At 43.3% G+C, this 19,929-nt stretch overlaps 2 protein-coding genes across 3 annotated transcripts in view; both read right to left on the bottom strand.

Annotated features, from left to right (window-relative positions):
• Positions 1–868: 868 nt before the first annotated feature.
• LOC118686600 (acrosin-like) lies at positions 869–4,326 on the bottom strand. Of its 2 annotated transcripts, XM_036382892.2 has the most exons (5): positions 3,717–4,326; positions 3,274–3,480; positions 2,670–2,935; positions 2,301–2,446; positions 869–1,818 (listed from the first exon to the last, which is right to left on the bottom strand). In XM_036382892.2, the coding sequence occupies exons 1-5, from the start codon at positions 3,785–3,787 to the stop codon at positions 1,063–1,065; spliced, it is 1,446 nt and encodes a 481-aa protein (XP_036238785.1). In that variant the 5' UTR covers positions 3,788–4,326; the 3' UTR covers positions 869–1,062. The 2 variants fall into 2 exon arrangements, with proteins under 2 accessions (XP_036238785.1, XP_054370709.1); XM_054514734.1 differs by lacking the exon at positions 3,717–4,326 and having other exon boundaries at positions 3,274–3,581.
• Positions 4,327–10,995: 6,669 nt separating this feature from the next.
• Positions 10,996–19,929, bottom strand: part of SLC10A7 (solute carrier family 10 member 7) — a 140,427-nt gene continuing 131,493 nt past the window's right edge. Inside the window, exons 11-12 of the mRNA XM_036382930.2 lie at positions 17,938–18,083; positions 10,996–14,673 (exon numbers count right to left, since the gene is read on the bottom strand). Of these exons, the coding sequence (XP_036238823.1) occupies positions 14,629–14,673; positions 17,938–18,083 (191 nt within the window). The 3' untranslated portion in view covers positions 10,996–14,628. The remainder of the gene's footprint in view (positions 14,674–17,937; positions 18,084–19,929) is intronic.

Here is a 19,929-nt window from a genome sequence, read left to right as displayed (position 1 = left end):
ATGCTGGCCACATCAGCCACAGCAACACCCTCTGGGAGGCTCCCTGGCCTTGATATCCACATGGGCTAGTGCTGTTCTGGGCCCACACTGGCAAGGGCAGTTGTGGCACCGGGAATGTGAGGCCAAGAATGCAGCTTGTGTCTGTCAGACTGGCTCCTTGATGCTCCCTTCTCCCTATCTGCCATGCTTACACATCCCCCTCATCTTCCTTGACTCCTCTCTTTCTCTGACCTTCTCTCCTCCCTGCTACCTTTTCCCCCTGAATCCAAGGTGTGTCCCACCTGTGAACAGACTTGGTGTTGCAGGTGCTGTTAACTAGCTCACCTTGGCTTTCTATGGCAATGCAGCTGCAGTTTCCTGGGTCCTTCTGCTCCTACCAGGTTCTCCTCCCCAGAATGACCCCAACTCTTTCTTCAAACATTTCTGAAGTGTGGCCACCTCACACATCAATGTCCCTTTGCTACCTGTGAAATCTTGCTCTTCCTTAGGGCACTGTAGCTCCTTTCAGCTTCTCCCTGCCTTTGTGACTGTCAGAAATTTTGCTTGTCATGCTCAGGAGCTTCCCAGGTCTGCTCCATTAGCTCAGGCTTTTGCCAGGCTCTAGTTACCAGCTTGTGTGCCTCAATGTGTCCCTCCCCAAGGTGTCTGTATGTGGCACTGTCTCCTCTTGTCTTCTTTCTAGCCTTGATGTGCCAGTCTTCTTCGTCCTGTGGTGGCTCTGAGCACTCTTCTGCCAGACCAGACAGAGTTCCAGCCCTTTAGAGTGACTCCCTTTGTGCTCACGTGGTCTGAGGCAGCATCATTTTGCAGGTCCTGGGCAAGGAAGTCCTTGCCTTGCCCAGGAGACCAAACTGGACTGAAAGCATGGTTAACCACAAACACAGGCAACTTTATTTCAGCAACTAAGTCAACGTTAGCACTTGCATACGTGTAGAGGAGCAACGTGGGAAGGACAGAGCAGGCCTTCGGCACTGAGGCAGCCTTTGGATCAGCAGGCGTTGCCTCAGCAGGAAACAGTCACGGTCCTATGCAACCTGCACTGGATCCTGTCCATTCTCCTGCTCAAACTGGAATCCCCTGTAGGTTCTTCAGGAGCTTCTGCACCTGAGTGAAGAATTCCATCAGCTTCTTGAGTGGAAATGGGCAGTTATTATTCTCTTCCACTGGTGGGGGTATCGAACTTGGCTTCGGAGTGGGGGTTGGTTTTGGCCATGGCTTCGGAGTGAGAATTGTTGTTGGCCATGGTTTTGGAGGGGGCGGTGCTGTTGGCCATGGATTCGGAGCAGGCGGTGCTGTTGGCCATGGCTTTGGAGTGGGCAGCGTTGTTGGCCATGGTTTTGGAGGGGGCAGTGTTGTTGGCCATGGTTTTGGAGGGGGCAGTGTTGTTGGCCATGGTTTTGGAGGAGGCGGTGCTGTTGGCCATGGATTCGGAGCAGGAAGTGTTGTTGGCCATGGCTTTGGAGTGGGCAGCGTTGTTGGCCATGGGTTGTAAGTGGAAGGTGGTCTCGTCCATGGCTTCTGAGTTGGAGGTGGTCTTGTCCATGGCATCTGAGTGGCAGGTGGTCTCGTCCATGGCTTCTGAGTGGGCCATGGGGCATTTGTAGGATGTGTCCAGGGTGGTGAGGCAGTTGTATAAGGACTCCATGCATATGGAAGCATTTCCATCTGGAGCAGAATCCAGTCATAGAAGTGCTGAACAGAAGTGTATATTCCAGGCCGTTTTGCTCTGGCGCAGCCTCTGCCCCAGCTGGTCACTCCGACAATCCAGAAGAAGTCAGCGTCGTCGTCTTTGCACATGAGTGGACCCCCACTGTCACCCTGCAGAGAACCAGAGAGGATTAAGGTGGTGTTGGGTGGCCCCTGTCAGCACCAGTGCTACCTCCTTCTCTCTCACAGCCCCTGCCAGAGCTGTATTCTCAGCTAAGCAAGGCTCTGCTCAGCTGCTGGAACCTCCAGAAGTTTGGCTGGGAGTGGGTTGGGAGCCTATGAAGTCAGGCTCTCTCTCAGCTCTGCACAGTGATCCTGGATGTGCAGAGGACAGTTGTTCCAGAATTGGCATCTGGATGTCTAGACTGCAAAGAGCACTAGCAGGGCTTTCTGGGCAGAGTGCCAGGCCTCAGAGAAAAGGGAGGTCCTGGGCTAGGCCCTGCACATGGGGAATGGGTGGGAAGCCCCAGAAAAGGGGGGGAACCAGGGCTGAGAGAGTGACTGGCCAGGGAAAGCGGGGGCTGGGCTGTGTTGGGGTGATGCTGCCTGTGCTGCTGGGGGCTGAGTGACTTGTCACTGAGTGATGGTCCCACCTGGCAGGTGTCGATGCCACCCTCCGGGTAGCCAGCACACAAGTTGTGGCTATGGACGTCCCCCTGGTACCACTCACTGCTGTTGCAGATCTGGACATTGATAAGGTGGACCTTGGCCTCCTGCAGGATATCACTTGATTTTTGAGCTGTGAACACAGAAAGGAATGAGCTTGCTGCCACTTTCCCCATCTGGAGGTGGACCCCTTCCCTAGGGTTTGGCTGTGCCTCTACAGAGGTGCTGGAGCTCTCTGTCCCTGCTGTCTGCTTTTAGGGAGTGGGCAGCCTTATTCTGGCTTTGGCCTTTGCTGTCAGGAAGCCCAACCCATCTTCCCAATGTATTGAGCTTGCCCTCCATTTTTGGAAACTCACATCTTGCAGTGGTGGCACCCCAGCCAGCGACATAGCAGGTTTTCAGCTGTGCCACGTTCACCGTGGCATTGGGCACACACACCAGCTGGATGTGGGAGCTGCACTGGACGGGCTCGTTCAGTTCCAGCAGTGCGATGTCGTTGCTCTGGTCAGCAGGACCGTATTCCTTGTGAATCACCAGCCGCTTAATCAGGCGCACCTGGGCCTCAGGGCCTGGCTCCGTCAGCTGGGTGGCCCCGATCAGCAGGCGCATGGCGCTGATGTTCCTGAAGGCATGTGGAGAGAGGGGTGAGAGGGAGCAGAGCCTGGAGCTGTGGCAGCCCAGCAGTGACCAGCCTTCTGCTTCTGAAGGCAGAGAGGAAAGCAGCACTTGTGGAGGTGGTGACTGCCCCAGCATGCCTCAAGCTCTGGGAATGCCAGCTGGAGGCTGCTAGGAAGTAGTGGCATGTACCCAGCCTTCTCCTGAGCAATTCCTCAGCTGAGCTCTGCGTTGCCCAGGCACTGGGCACACTGCAGAGAAATGAGATGGGAGAAGCCTACGGCACTTGCTGACAGGGCACCTGCTGATGTTGTGGGGATATCCCTGTTTCCTGCTCCTGCTTACCTGGACTCAGCAAAGCAGTGGGCTGCCGTGAGGACCCACTTTGTGCTGATGAGGGACCCTCCACACAGATGCCCCGTGCCCGAAACCGAGGGATCCTGGATGCTGACAAGCCAGGGCCAGGCCCCGACCTCAGCATTTTTGCCACCCACGACGCGTGTCATGCCTCGTTCCTCATCGGAAGTCAAGGGCCGGACTCCGCAGTTCCCTCTGCAAGTAGAAAGTCGTTTCCATCCTGCTCCGTGGCTTGCTGCTGCTCCAGCAGAAGCTCCCCACAAGGTGTGTGGGGACAGCACACCAGGGAAGGCCATGGGGTGTGTGCCTGCCCACAAGGAACTGAGGCTTCCCTGTGGGGTTTGGGGAGCTGCGGCCTGGCCATGGAGGACGGGCAGGCCCTCTCCAGGGAGCCCCCAGTGCTGCCCAAGCTCCCTCCCCGGGCCACTTACTCGCAGGTGTTCCACATGGCCTGCACAGGCCTGCACGCGGCCAGCAGCGCGAGGAAGCACAGCAGCAGCATGGCTATGGCTGCCTGAGGCTCGTGCCAGCTACGGGAGCAAGGCTCCGTGTGCCAGCGCAGCCACAGTGCCCACAGCACTGTGGACCTGTGGCAACCTCAGCCCTGGGCTGATGTCACAGAGCAGCTGTTCCATGTTCCAGGCACGGCAGCCTCTGACAGGGGCACCAGGAGCAACATGGAGCCATAGAATGGTTTGGGCTGGAGTGGACCTCAATGATTATCCAGTTCCAATCCAGGACAGGGACATCTCACACCAGCTGCTGCTCAAAGCCCCATCCAACTGGGCTTTGAACTTTTCTAGGGATGGGGCAGCCACATCTTCTCTGGGCACCCTGTGCCCGTGCCTCACCACCCTCACAGTCGAGAATTTCTTCCTAATACCTATTCTAAACCTGCTCTGTTTCAGCTTGAAACCATTCCCTCTCGTTCTACCACTATTTGTCCTTATAGAAAATCCCTCTCCAGCTTTCTTGTAGGCACCTGTGCTTGCAGGATGAGGGTGTGCAGGCCATGGGGCACAGGGAAGCACAGATCCATTTGTCAGCAAGATGGGCAATTTTGCTTTCATTCTTTAAAATACGACAATTTGACTGACTTTTCCTATCATGTAGTACCTAAGTAAAAGTCAGTTTGGTCATGTATATGTGGTATTTTGGTCTGTGTATCTAAAATGGAAAATACCTGCATCCCTGCTCTCCAGGATGACTTCTCAGCCACAGTCAACACTCTCTCTGAAGTACTAAGTGCTGCCTACAAAGAACAAGGCATAGAGAAAAAAACTGATGAAAGCACATGGTATTAAAAAGCATTGAGATATATCTGATAGAATCTAGCTTTGCTTTCCATGCCAGCCCATATATTCTGAAAACCTCCTGAAGATCCTTAACCAACCAAACAAAAAATAAAATATGTAATCAAAATGGTATCTAAATATTAACCTGCTGACTGATACAGATGTATACAATTAATATGTGTATATATACATATTATTCTAGTCACACAGTGCTTTCTACTCCTTTTTCTGTTTTCAGACAGAGCAAGGAAAAGACACACACACAAAGAAGAAAAAATGAGAAACTTGAAAAAGAGTCAAAATCTGTATTTGCAAACCAAATTAAATTTTTGGACACCTCAGTGTTAAAGCACTTTCTTTTCAATCCTATTAAAAGTTCCTAGTTTTCAGAGAGTACCTGTCCTCCCAGAGTGATGGTTACCTGATGTGTCAATGCCAGCTGAGCATCTACCATAATTTCTTAGTTCAGGAAATATAGGCCCCATGTGTTTACACTTCTGCAGATTGTCAATCTCTTTTAAAGAGTTGGTGAAAGGTTTGCATTTGCATTGGTTTTACTTATCTGAGTAAAATTTTTCTCACCTTTTTCTCAGTGAGAGATTGAATTTCTGGTGTAGTAATATCCATCCACATAAAAATGAGGGCTCAATACATTTTAAAAGGGAGAGTCATTTAATCATTGATGAAGGTACAATATTCTGAGTAAGTTTTATAAACCACCAGAGGTCACACATGGGTTTCTTCCTTCCTTCCCCTTTTCCTCTTCTGGCTTTTTTAAAAAATTTGTTTGTTTGTTTGCCAGTACAGCTGGATTTTTGATACAAGGTAGATAAATTTCATGTATGGAAAATACTGAAAAATAACTGCATTCAGTGTTTGAGCAGACCTAATGATTCTAAACATATATTTTCCTGTGAAATTTAACGATATCCCAGAACGTGAAATTGTGCTGGTTTGCAAGACTTGGCAAATTTATAATGCATTATTTTAGTGACAAACAGGAGAAATTAAAAGGATGTGGGTAGTTTTTTGTTGTTGTTGTTTTGGGGGATTTTTTTCTTTGGTTGGTTTTGGGTTGTGGGGTGTTTTTGGGGGGTTTGGTGGTGGTTTGGGGTTTTTTTGGGTGTTTTTTGGTTGTTTTTCCCTTTAGGATGGATAGGGCAGTCAACACATTTGGAGAAATCTCATACAATGTTAATTGAGTAATATCAGCTAGAACCACAAGTTCTGCTGGCACAAGGGTCATCTAGAAAATTCTCTTTTTGGTAAAGATGCTGAACAGATAAATATTTGAATGGGATATATATCTCATGCTGATTTGAAATTTACTAGAGAAATACAGACTTTGGATAAATTACATTGTTCCTGTCTTCTAATTTCAGCCAGTAGCAGCATCCTCTGTGTGTGGGTACAAACATGGGTATCTAGGACAGATGTTAAGTACATATTAGTATTTGTTAATTCATACAGTTTTGTGGTATTATGTCATGCAATTAGCTGAGACATGTTTCAACTCTAAATCAATTCCCGTACAACAACAACAAAAAAATAATGAAGGGTACTTAAAAACTGGTTGGAAGTGGGTGATTAGACTCTTCCATTAATTAGGAAACAATCAGATGATGGAATATGTGCTGCAGAAGCACCAGTGATTGCACCAAATAAGCTCAAATCAACAAAAAGCTAATTAAGTAAACAAAATAATTACCTACAATGTATTCTTGAAAGATAGGAGGGGCACAAAGTATCTACAACTTCCAGAACAGAGGGAGCTGAAACAGGGGAAGATGCTGGAATATTTCAGGACCTGGTTAGAGCCCTGGGCCAGGACTGACACACAGACAGATGCACAGACACAAAGGGTGTCCAAGTTGAAGGTGATCAAGTCCACTGTCAGCTCTGGCTTCTCAGGAGACTTGGGGTGCTCCATAATACTGGGGAGGGATAAATAACCGAGCCACTCATTAACACAAACCAGTTACCTCAGTCTCCAGGTGTGCTTGAGTTCCCTAGAAAATAAGAATCCACACTTACCAAGAATCCATGCCTGCCAGCCCTCTCATTTTCCAAACTGCAAAAAACCAAACTATAATAAGGGCCAGGACAACCATCAGTCCAAACTTTTCATGTTTAGCCAAAGCACTGATTTGACTTTTGATTTTTGAAGGACAACTATCATGGCTTTTAAGCAATAATCTGCAGAAGAGATGAATAGCACACTTAGGATCTGCATGATTTATTTGGCAAAGCCTATTAGTTCCTTCTGGAGAAAATCAATAATAATTCTCATCTGTTTGTCAGTGGGAATTTAATGTAGGCTAAAAAGTCACTGAGAGTTTTATTCAGATGGAAGTCTGCTCAAAACAGAACAAAAAAGATGAGTTTGAGAAAAATGCTTAATAAAGTCTTCTTTAAATGAAAACTACTGAAGACTTGACTGTTCATTAGAAGAGCATTACTTAACTTACCCAGCATTGCTGTACCAGAATCTGGCAGCAAGTTTTAAAAAGGAATCTTTTTCTCTTTCTTTACAGTCATAATTTATAACAGCTGAATTGCTGGCTATAAATACTCTTCTCTTTCTACTAATGTATTATGCTTCTGGGATTATTCAGAGCAATATTTTGTTACTAAGAAAATAAGCTCCTAAACTGAGGCTTCTGGAAAAATAAATTAAAACACATTCTAAGTAGCATCTATTCAAAGACTATCACTGTACCATATTAATAGACTAAATTTTATTTTCACTAGTATTAAAAATATTGAAATTTCTCACTAAATTTCTTTTTTAAACATTGGAAGCTACTGCTTGCCATATACTGGAGCATATTTATACATATACCGAAATTAAAGGTTCTTATTCAATTGAAATATAAAAATTCAAATGGGATGAATTAGCAGAGGGAGTTTGCTGTTGAAAGCAGAAAGTTAGATAAGCAAAATACATTCTTAAAAATATGTGATCAAATTATGAATCATAGAGGATAATGATTTAATATACATAATGACACACGTGGAGAAGTTTTTCCTCACATACTATGCACCTTACTTTAAAACAAAACAAAACAAAAAAACTCTACCAAAAATCATCTGAAAAACTGATACGAGTAAGATTTGAATTTTGTTGGGTTTTTGATACTGCTCTGTTAGATAATTACTATGAGATTCTTTGGGACACTGATATGTGATAGTGCAGGTACATACAGCTCTTTGTACCTTTTCTAATCAGAGAGGTTACAGGTTTTGTGGCACAAACAGGCGCTACCTGATCGCAAACACAAGTCGGGCTCTGCTGACTGCGGCGCTCCTGTTCTGCTCCCTGACTCACACAAAATCTCACGTATCACGATTGCTGTAGGTTTTTACACCTGCAGAGGCCAGAGGGAGGAAGTTTGGGTGGCACAGTACTGTGGGATTTGGCTCTGGCTCCGGGAGAGATCCACGCGCGATGCTCACAGCCAGCCGGGCTGGAAAGATACAGGCTTCTCACATTAACACTCGGTGAGCTGCAGCAAACAGAGTTACCAGATTAGCTGGCTCCAATTGTGTCATACTCTTATTTTTAGCACCCTATTATGCCTCTGGGATATATTTTATTTATCAGGGAATTGGACCAGATAAACAGATGTTGTAGCTGTTTTCTTAAAAAGGGCTTTATGCAACTTGCTGTGAGGTACCTGAAAGACTCTATGTTTTGAGGAAGGGGCAGACTGAATGTGTGAGGCAAATATAGCAGTCCTGAGCCACTTCTGGGAAATTACAGTTAACTTTTTCAGGCAAACAGAGACCTAAAATAGATCCAAAAAGGGGGTTTTGTAATTTTTAGAAAGAAAAATAGAGGTTCTCCCAACATTTCTCTAATTTGAAGCAATATTAGGAAACAGAACAAGCAAGAATTTGCTGGAGAACTTGGCAAAATATGTCAAATGCAGTTTGGGATCGCCCAAAGGACTGACAGTGACTCTGCCCAAAGGATGCAGCAGTGAGCTTCATGTGGGTGTTCCCTTCCAGGGGAGCTGCGAGTCCCAACAAGGAACACAAGAACTGTAATTTGCATGGGTAAAGTTGTTCAGTGTCAGCACAAAAAGCTGAGTTCTGCTTCCCCAAGCATCATCTTGGAAAGCTGCCCTGGTTTCTTGGCTACAGGACAGGGTCTCTAAGAGAGCTTGGAGAACAGATGAGAGCATCATCTTGATGATGACGCCAGGTTCAGTTAGGGACAGCTAACTGGGAGAAGCTAAAATTTAAAAAAAAAGGGAAAAAGACATTTTATCACTTACTCATCAAGCAGTGTTGACAAGAAGTGGCAAAACTACACAGGGAAGGCAGTGGGAAATAAAACAATTTTGTGACATCTTGGGTATGGGCTGTGCAGCAGAGAAAAGACAGAAACAGGGAAAGACTGCAGTCACAATGCTAAAGAACAAGAGAGCACAGAACTGCAAAAGCTTTTGTCAATAGAATTTCCTACCCAAGTATTGTCACAAGAATCTCAAATTTTATTTCCTGCATTTCTCCTGGCAGAATGCCAGTTCTCAGATGACCTCCATAATTTTTTTTAATCCTATCAATGAAATTGTCTTAAATTTCTTTTCAGTTTTATTCTTTCCTTCAATTGCCTTTCCTTTCCATTTTCTTCCCTTTCCAGACAGCTGATTTCCCTTAGAAGCTGGAATTGGTTCATAAGAACACTAACCATGAATAGTAAGTTTTCTCTTACAGAGATGAACCAGCACCAGCGTGCCAACATCTGCAAGTCTTTGATGTTGTGACTATTATACTCGATGTAGCCCTCCCACAGAGGATGCCACCCAGAGGCTTTTTTCCTTTTTCTTACCTGGCGACAAGTGGTTGTGCCAGGTGGCAGTTTTGAGCCCAGGCAAAGAGCAGATGAGGTGTATGAGTAGGGGATCCTTAGGAGATGCACGGCCTCTTCCATGGGCTGCAGCTGCTGGATGTGGGCTGTCCCTTGGAGCATGGATCCCAGTCTGTTCCTAATCTCACACCTCTTCTGGCTGGGGCCAGTCAAAGTTCATCTGAATCTACCAGGCAGCCCAGGAATTCACAGGTTATTTTGTTACTTAACAAATCCAGGTGTTCCCATCAGCTCAGCAGGGGAACTATTATTTCTGCATAATAATTCCAAAAGCCTTTGATTTACCTGCCCTCCCTGCCCCTGACTATGATCAGAAGAGTAGGTGGCAGGGAGCAAAGCCTGATTCAGCAGCAGCTATTGCTCATTTTCTTGTCACTCTATAGGTCACTGGCGGGCAGAAATCTCTGTGGAAATGCATCTAAAAATATTTTGAAAACTTGGCCTCCACTGAGGAGCAAATTAAGGGGTGACTCATGCTCCCACCAGCTCCAGACTCGATTACTGCAATTTGGGGGACTGAGAAGCCAACGCTCCACCGAGACTGCAATTTGCTTAGGGGAGCAGCTGAGAGGCCTCATTGGCATTCATTGTTCCCAACACATCTCTCTTGTCCTTTTAATCACTAATACATTTAATTTCACTTCTAACTGAAGATCTCACTCTCCACCCTTCTGGCAAGAGGAACAATCCAGAGGCTGCTTTCATGACCTCTGCTGTAGCTTTAGATGCCGGCACAAAGCAGACTTGCCTGGAGAAATGCCTCTAACCTGCATTTCCCAGCATTGCTTTCTCTAGTCCTTCACAGCTTGTCCATGCAATTCCAGAAGATTCCTTACCGTCCTGCAGGATGCTCTCTGTTGAATGAGAATTTTACAGGAACAGGACACATCAACTTGGAGGAATTTAAGTCAAAATGCCTCCTCATAGAAGCCTCAGTCTAATGATTACGAGCAATAGTGTGGCTGTAGCAAGAAGATGACAAAGAGGAGACCAAATCCCTCATCCCTCTCCTGACATTGCTCTGACAGGATGCTGTAAGTTTTGGTCTGGGAGACTGGGGCTACCCCATGGAAATAGGAACAAAAGATACTTGGTTTGTACGATGGTGGAAAGGGCAGGCCAACAAATCTAAAGTAAAATACTCTTCATTTAGTCTCATCATGTGCTACATTATCCCCGAGCTTTGTTAGAACGATGGCAGGGCTCTTCAAACAGCTTCCCTGGGGAGACTGCTCTGCAGCTTAACAACCTTGCACTGGAGATGTGCAAGTGTAACCAAGGGCAGAATTTAGTCTCTTGTCTATTTAACGTGTTTGCTAGGGACTGCCTGTGTTCCTGGCACTTTATAAAAATAGTAATATAAATGCATTTGGATTATAACCAAATGGAGAAACTATGATTTAGCCCTTTACTGTGTTGTAATTCCCAAATGCATCAACATTTATTTAAGTGCAAAACAGTCTACAGTTTACAAATACAAAGCTGCGATTGTCTGCTTTAAGGGTTCTGTATGAGATTATGATTCAATACAAAACACAATTCAGTGTCTGAAATTTCATTTTTAATGGCAGAACAACATCAAAAAAAGTAGCTCCTTCTCCATATGCAGTCTTGCAAAAAAAAATGTATCCCAGGGACTTGGCCCTTTCTAGTCATTTCTACATATATAAGTGCTCATCTCTTATGCACATACGCACTCGCACATAAATCAATGTGCTTGCAGAGACCATATTTCATCTTGCCTTCTAACCTCCCGCTGTCAAGATATTTCCACAAAAAATGTAACAAATAAAACTAACAGCTCCTTTTTCCTTGACTGCCAGAGTAATGTAGGGGACTACTTCTGTACAACCAAGCTCCTTCTGCTCTGTGAACAAGCACAACTGCGCAGCTTCTGCTGAGGCTGCCTTTCTACCACATAACCTGCTCACACTAACTAAAGGATCAACGGGAAAAAAAAACAACCACATCTTTGATTTTAACTACAGGAAAAATTGTTTATCTTGAAAAGTCACTGGAGTTAATCAAAAGCTTTTCAATTTAATGCACAAAAAGGGAAATAAAATGTTTCAGTAATTCAACACAAAGTGCTAAAATTGCCCGTGACCTCTGAAGTGCTGTTTTATTGTTTGGGTGGGTTTTTTTCCTCTGCTATCACTGGATGGGATTATGGAGAAGCAGAAATAGAAAGTGTTGATGATCATGAAGAGAATCTTCATGTTGTAACATGGGCAAAGTTCTCATTTGCCATCAGTTTTGCCTAATTATGTTTAATATCAGTTATTTATAAAGTTATATTTAAAAGAGTTTTTCTAACCCTTTACTGAAAAACTGTTTAGGTTCAATGAATTAATTTTCAATTGATGACAATTAGCAGCATTTTGAGGACTTTCTTTCCCAGAGTTCATAAAGTATTTCCAGACAGTTAATGGGCTTTTGTTTTAAAAAACAAGCAAAAAGTTTAAAACCTCACCCACAAAGGAATAAAACAGACAACAGAGGAAAAAAATGTGACCTAAAGGATAAATAATTTTATCTTGTTTTCCTTTTAACAAAATTGAATTCAAAACCATTCTGTTTATTAAAGACATGTAGCAAGTCATAAAACAAACATCTTAACAGTCTTAACAGAATTGATGTGCACAATTCAGTTTCATTAAGTATGAATTTAAAATATGTATTTCAGTTTAGCTTGATATTCCCTTTAGACCAACACCTCCAACACTTATACACAATATTTAAGCTGCTCCAAAGCAATCAACAAGGACTTTGTAAAGAGACTAACAAAACTACATTGTAAAACAATTTGAAATAGTCTTAAATGTTGAAAAAAAAACAACCCAAATACAAAAGATGTGTTCAATGGAATCTAAGCAAGTTGTTGGAAGTACTGAAAGGCAGAGATTCAGTACACAGAGGTAGCTCAGTAAGGGTACTTGCAGTGTTCTGATTATTTAGCGTTGACACAACCTGCAGTCAGCTACTGTCTGCTTGAACTCCTGCTATGTATTTTGAAAAGGGAATACTGCCTCTGGGCCTGTTGTCTCACCATTCAAAACCAACAGAAAGAGTCATTGATTTCAGTGGGATTGGGATTAAGTCTTTATATTCTCTGGAAATTCAGGTTTATGGAAGTAGAACATAAAGAAGCCACCCTGAGTCTGGACACTGTCCCCTGCTACAAGCAGGGTTTTAAACCCAGAGGAATTTTTCCCCATATGGAACCAGTTACCACTTAGAATGCTTAGGGAAGTGGAACCTTGAATTTGGCCCAGGAACTCTCCATTTCCTGGCAGGCCTGTTGGTGGATCTGCCCGTGCTGCCAGGGGATGCACTGATCAAACTGCGAGCTCACTGCCCAGTGGGAAGAGAGCAGAGCCCTGGGGACATGGGCAGTGGACAGTGTCCCTCAGCTCTCTTGCCTACTCAGCAGGGAGAGCTTGATCCCACCTTCTTTCCTTCCCTGGAGGGGGCATGTGCCACCTCCCATAACTTTGTCACATGGTCCTTTTATTGGTGTGCCAGTTCTGAGCAGGGTGATGCTGTCGGCTCCCTGCAGTTTCTCATACAGATGGCAACAGGGAGTGGCCATCACATAAAGCACTGAGGATTGGTACTAGATTACTTTTTTCCTGCTGTTCACAGGACTGGGAGTAACAGACTAGGTAAATCAAGCACATTTTTTGTTTTTCAGTAAGGCAAAAGGATATGAATTTCACATGCCTATTGTCATACAGAAGATCTTCAGCTTGTGTAAAGGCTTACAGCCTTATCAGAGCTCTGATCATCTACATTTGCTAGAGACTTGCTCTGAGGTGTTTGCACTCAGCCACACCTTTAGCTGCAATGTTAACCATGACACACATGGAAGCTCTGTATTTATATTGATCCCACATTGACCTATTCCTTTCCTTACTTAATATTTTAATGCACAATTGCCAGCACAGTTTTTGCAGAGGGGCACACCCCCCAGTCTGGACTAGAGCATGTTTCTGAAATCTTCATCTCCCAGACAAGATGTAGTGCTGGCTGCATGTTTAAATATATGCCTGCATTCCTTTCTCTTCAATGCCTAGAAATAGTATTTTGTATTCTTTTTTCACCTAAGTTTATTAGAAAGAGTAATATTATTTTTTAAAAAGTTGTGATTGATTGTCAAATGAGCTAAGATAGTGTTTCTGTTACTATAAGGATCCTTTTAATTAGCAAAAAAATAATAAATTGTCAACTTTCTTGTCCTCATAAGCTACTCTTCATTACCAATGCAGTAATAGAGAAAACATAGCTTGGCTTATTACAATAAAGGCTCTGTTTCAGCATCCTAAATTCTCTGTGCAGGTTGCTGGGCATTGCACAGGGGGAAGGCGAAGAAAAAAAGAAAACCAAAAATTAATGTTCTTTAGGGGTAAATGATAAAAAGATCTCCTAGCTGCAAACACAAATACTTCACTCATAACCCAAGCACCAGACCATTTCTTTGAAGAAGCTTATGAGGCATTTAAGATATACAATGGCACAATATCATACAATGGAATTGAAAGAATTTTTTGAGCTACCATTAACTTTGAAGGAATGTCTAGACAACTGTGTCAACAAATGCAAATAATTCATGCTTTTCAGCTTCTATCCATTGGATGGCCCCATGCTGAGTATACACAAACTCAGAAGAAAAAGGCATGTCACAGTCATATGACTAGGGAGTGTAACAGAGTCACACAGAAATTCAAGTCAATCTCAGAAAAAAAAACCTTCAGAAAGCTCTTCCCCAAGAGAAGAGCTGGTAAGCCAGCAGTGGGATAGGCTCCTGGTCATTTTGGCTAGTTCAAAACAGAGACTTGCTGCTGGTGCACCCTGGCTTCAAAGCAGGGGCAATGGAAGAACCAGCTGTCAGTCACGACCATTCACTTGGTTAGAAAAATAAACTAATGGACTCCAAAATACTGTACAACCTCTTGCAGCAACCAACAAAGTGGCTTCTGAAAACAATGCTTTTGCCAAAATGCATCTGTAAGGCACTTAACAGGTATCTTTTAATATATATATATATATAGATATATATAAAAAAATAAAATATGCACTAAAGCAACATTCACAAAACCCAACTGTGTCAATTGTCCGTGTGTACAGTATAGTACATATATACATTCACTGTGACACAGGCCATCTCCACAATTATACCTTCACGGGTGCTTTGGGCTGCCTGGTTAATTTCAGTGCCTGTGAACAGGAAACAAAACAGTCACTTTTTTATACCCTTAAAAGACAAGCAACAGCACAAGGTAAGAGTCTCATTTATAAAGGGCAGCAAAACACTGTGTGTACTTCTGAGTGGCTGATAGAGGAGTCAGCGTGCATCTGACAGGCTGTGGGCTCTGAGATGATGCTTGTGTCTCATAGCCCATCACAACGTCCCCTTACACAGAGAGCCTTACAGGGGACCCACAAGGAACTATGGCTACAGTGCCAGTGAAGGAAGCAGAGATGGGTCTCAGGTGCCTTTTACAGAGTGACCATTTGGACCCTACTCAAACCACTCGTGGCACAGCTAGAAGAGCTTCAGACTCACTTAAGGAAAGACAGTGAAGAAAATGTGTGCCAACACCTTTGTGTCCCTGGCTTCCTTCCACATGGCTCAAAGCCTGCTCAGAGCATAATCACTGCTGCAGTGGTGGATGTCATGCACCTTTGATATTTATACCCTCCTTTCTGAGAAAAGGTAAGAAATAGCCAAAGTCCATCAGCCCAGAGGTGATCTTATGCCAGGGGACACTTGACACCTTTGTAGCTCCATTGTTGCTGAGGAAGAAAGAAACCTCTTTCTTTTTTGACAGCAGGGTCCAGCTCTGTGTTCCTCACAGGGCTGGCCAATTTTGGTGGCTGAGATATTTATTCAGTGTGTGACAGAAGTTCAGCTCAGTGCTCATGCTTCCATTTTGGCAGGAAGCAGCCTCTCTAAGTAAGGAGAGAAATGTGATAGGCTCAGAAAGCATTAGGTTTTCAGCTGCTCCTGGGCAGCAGTGTGGGCACTGGGAGGGATGCTGGCTTTTGGTGTGCTCAGCAGCAAAAAAAGTCTCTGTGTCTTCTTAGGTGGGACAAATTGGCCCAGGTGAGAGGAATTTAGACAAATTAGCAAATTCCTGAAATTTCAAACCTCTGTTTTTCTGAAGGAAGTCTTTTGGGTGAAGAGCCCTGACAGACTGGCATTTGTCTGACTTCTTGTTTCCAGCAGGTTGGCTAAACAAGGAATTTTCAGTCTGAGAGATGCCTGATGGGGCTTCTTATTATAGATATTAACCTTTAATATTGTACACTTAAAGCTTGTAAGCACTGCTTGAAAATCACTCCAGCACAAATGTAAACCCTTAAAAAAAACCCCAAACCTTTAAAAATAAATGGGATATATTCCCCTCAGAAACACCAGCATTTAACTATTGTTAAATCCAGCCCTTTGAGATTAGACTTTTGGATATTATTCAGCAAGAGACTTTGGAGAGAGAGACATCATTCCACACTTTGTTTGGGGAAACAATTTTTTAACTTTGTAGTTTGGCAGATTCTGCTGCCATATTTACAAAGTAGAAATACCTTAGTGTAGATGAACCTCTAAATATTTAAATTCAATTTCATACAACCCGATCACATGTACTATCATAATTAAGTAAGAATGTCACTGCAGTTGAGTACTGTGACTGGATAACTGCCTCCCCCTGCAAGAGAGATGCCAAAATGAAGCCAAGGTGTTTGTAGAAAATAAACATCAAGGGTGATGATGACATGTTTATTTTCAAAGCAGGAGACCATTATCCAGTCACAACATTCACTTCTATTATACTTATTGCAGCTGTACCAGAGCCAACCTCATTGATTTTTTTCAAAGAGTAATTAAAATAACATTTGTGAATAATACAGAAGACCAACTGAAGAAACTGCAGCAATAGAACAACAATCCCCCAAAGTGGTTCTACAGTGGCATTACAGTCTGCTTAGCACAGGAGGTTTATTTGATGCTTAATGAATAAGAAACTAGTGCTGGTGAACTGTAAATCTCTCCAGTACTGCTTGACTGTTCTGATGCTCTGTTTAAAGGCTGTTTTAATTTGCAGCAGCTGACAGCAGCCCCTAAAGGCCATTACTGCCCTGAGAATCAGGGAGGTCTGGATGAGCTCCAGTCCCACTCCTGACATGCTGAAGAGAAGTCAGCATTGCAGGGATTGTTCTGTCACCAGCAGCACAAACTTTAGGCTTTCTTTCTACAGGAATAGCATGGAATTTTCTTTACATTACCGGTAAAGTCTCCTGATAATTTCTGATTAAAAGAAAAAACATAATTTTCAGACTGATGGATAATTGCCACTGGATCCTCAGATTTTCATTTTCAGATACTCAGACCAGTATATATTAATTAGGTCTGATTTCTGAACACAGTTTCTGAAAACTGAGAGTTTTCCTGCTTTTTACAGTTCAGATAACACATGAAAATCACTGATTTGGGATTTTAGCATTCAAGATAGCAAGGTTACTTTAGTGGTGTGAAGCTGTAAAATGACAGCCACTGGGTTTTGCTGAAAATTGGAATTATGAGTGTTGGCAATAAAATTTCTCCACTGCTAAGTGGAGAATGCAGGGTGCTGATGGAGCTGGGCTTCCCACAGTAGTTCTCAACCCTCACCAAAAATGGCTGCCAAAGGTTGCTTCAGTTGCTGCAGCTTCTTGATCTTTATTATCTCAGAACATTAAAAGACAGCATTAAATTCGATTTCATGGACTAGCTTTTGCAGGGTGGTTATTCTGAGAACCTGACTAAAGCCACTGCAATCATTTTACATAGATCACAGAATGGCTGTCAGATGCCAATACCTTCAATTTGTACTGAAATAAGCATAATTTGAATCAGTGATGTTGATTCCAAACCCTCTACGTTATAGTCTATAATCCTACAAGTTATCCCATGCCTTAATTTTGGCATGAAATGGGATGACCCAGACTGCTGTGGACTTCTTGCTATTGTAACGGGTGACACAAATGGGAAGGGGAAAAAAAGTTTTCATCCTGCTTCAATCCAGTCCAGAAAGTGTCCTTATTTTACCTCATTTCCCCAGCTCCCATGCCAGCCAAGATATCTTTGTCACTTCTCCATAAAGGAGATCCAAAGCTGTGATTATTAGTCAGCTAATGGATGGAGACATTCTTATGGGGCATATTCTGAATTCATAATTTGAATGAATTTGTAACTTGAATTAACTGTAGAGGTCTAACCTCATGCTTTGAACTTTTTCAGAGTCTCTTCAATCCCCTTTTCAAGCAAGATAAAGTTCTGCACTTTTATTTTGATACTGTTGTGATTATCACTGTTGTAGAGGAAACAAAGAAATAGAAAAATCCCAACCATACAAGGAACCCCAGGGAGTTTTAGGACATGTGTTTTGGTATTTTCCCCTCACAGTACACTTGCCATTATAAATCAAATCCAGCAATCCTTACCTTTTGCCTAGAAACCATCCAGGATTTTATTGTTGGTACCAACAGACTGCCAAGAAGGATCTGAGCAGGATGATAGATGAGCAAAGGGACGGAAATTAAGGACAGGTATTCATAACCTGCAAATACTATCTTCAGCATGGGAATCCCTGCAGGCAGAAAAACAGGAGACAGACTCTCACCTCAGACTTTGAGCTCCAGATAAAAGCAAAGCATTTTATATTGCACTGACATTTCACAATAAAAAAAAAAAAAAACCCAAAGAGTTGAAATGTTTTATATATTAAAAATCCAACCCAAATGAGCAAGAACATGAATACAAAAAATACACGGCAGAGAAAGTTCTGTGGCAGAAAGGGTGGAGTAGGGAATGCCATAAAAGATCTTTTCTAATGATGCTAATATTGCAGTAAATGAAAACTGCTGCTGAAGACTTGATACACATTCTGCTATAGCACGACTGTTCAGTTGCTGACCACAGTTCTGTACTGCTTCTTTACTATCTCCACTCACTGGGCTGTGCTGTGTTCACATGATTGTCCTGCATCCAACCTGCCCAACTCCTGCTTGTAACCTCTGCAACCATTCTTTGGTCTGTTCTCCACTGGAGGAGGGTCATGTTTTGCTTGTACATTCCCTCCAGTTGGTGAGCATCCAAATGAGAGCCTTCCCTGCTTTGACTGATCCATGAGACACAAAAGATTTCGTCAGATGGGTGAGCAATGTGAAGTGATGGTGCTCACAAAGAGTTAGGCAGCAGTTGGAGTACAGAGGTTGCTAGATGCTGGAAGAAGTGCGTGCTAAGACCTAGAGATGGGCCATTTTTTCCAAGAGCAGGAATTTGCATTTTTCCAAGAGCAGGAATTCAGCAGTGCTAATTCTATCAGATATCTCCATGCACAATCTTCCTGCTTGACGATGCGATATGTAAAAATAAGTTTATTCACTTCTGCAGTAATTAAACCAATTATGCCTACTTTGAACATATTACTGTTCAAAATTATCTGTTTAAATCTTGGAACTTTGCTAGCATGCTCCACAAAGTGCAGGTGTGGACAAAACCTGCAACCAGCTCTGTCTTGCCTGACCAGATATTTGCACAGCTGCCAACAAGAGCAGCTGTGATTCCTCAGGAGCCTCCTGAGAATGCACCTTATTTTCTCTCTCTATTTTCTCTCTCATCTTAAATGTCACTCTAGGAGTCCTCTGCCAGCACCAACCTTGACATGAAGCAGACTGCACATGCTTTTCACAGAGCTCATCTGAGTGTCTCACAGAATCACAGAGTGCTTTGGGTTGGAAGGGACCTCAAGGACCATCTTGTTCCAGCCCCTTGCCACAGGGACACCTTCCACCACACCAGGTTGCTCCAATCCCCATCCAGCCTGGCTCTGCCTTGTCTCCTTTCTCAGCAATGACAAAACATTGAGCTTTGTGCCACATACACATTTGCATTATGTTTAGATTACACAGGCCTGTAATTTACCTCAAATGCCCATCATACTGTTTTTGTAAACAGATAAAGGTTTTATTGCCTGTTTCCACATCTCAAATTGACCCTCGTGGGTCCTTTTCTATTTTCTAATCACAGAAAAATACACTAGAGTCCCAAGCTATAAACATGCTGTATTTCTGTTTGTAAGACAGTACCTGGTGTTTTGGTAGTGCAATTTCATCCACAGATCCAAAAACATTTTAGAAAGCTGAAGAGGGCTCCTACAGAGAATCAGAAACACTACAATGACTAGCCTAAGATCACACAGAAACTAATGGCACAGATGTGAACAGAATGCATCCAAAGTGACTGAGACATGCTTTAGATAACTGTACATTTTCTGAAAGAAATAAAAGAAATTCCAGCTTAAAAGGTAAATTCTCTAGAGGAAAACTATTTCTGTAAACTAGGAAAAGAAAATTAAAGTTGTCAAATAGAAATACAAAGTACTACAATTAGCGTGACAATATAATTAGATCACTGGGTAGAAAGAGGTTCTT

This window comes from Molothrus ater, chromosome 4 (assembly GCF_012460135.2).
Source record: "Molothrus ater isolate BHLD 08-10-18 breed brown headed cowbird chromosome 4, BPBGC_Mater_1.1, whole genome shotgun sequence".
Lineage (NCBI taxonomy): Eukaryota > Metazoa > Chordata > Aves > Passeriformes > Icteridae > Molothrus > Molothrus ater.
Note: the sequence above shows the minus strand (reverse complement) of the source record. Positions and strands in the feature narration are given on the sequence as shown.

What these genes read in the sequence shown, in the direction of transcription:
- LOC118686600 (XM_054514734.1), bottom strand. Translation starts at nt 3,581, where the DNA reads ATGGCCTTCCCTGGTGTGCTGTCCCCACACACCTTGTGGGGAGCTTCT. An exon ending in CACTGCTTTGCTGAGTCCAG is followed by an intron (nt 2,936 to 3,273) that starts GTAAGCAGGAGC and finishes ACATGCCTTCAG; the next exon opens with GAACATCAGCGCCATGCGCC. An exon ending in GGGTGCCACCACTGCAAGAT is followed by an intron (nt 2,447 to 2,669) that starts GTGAGTTTCCAA and finishes CTGTGTTCACAG; the next exon opens with CTCAAAAATCAAGTGATATC.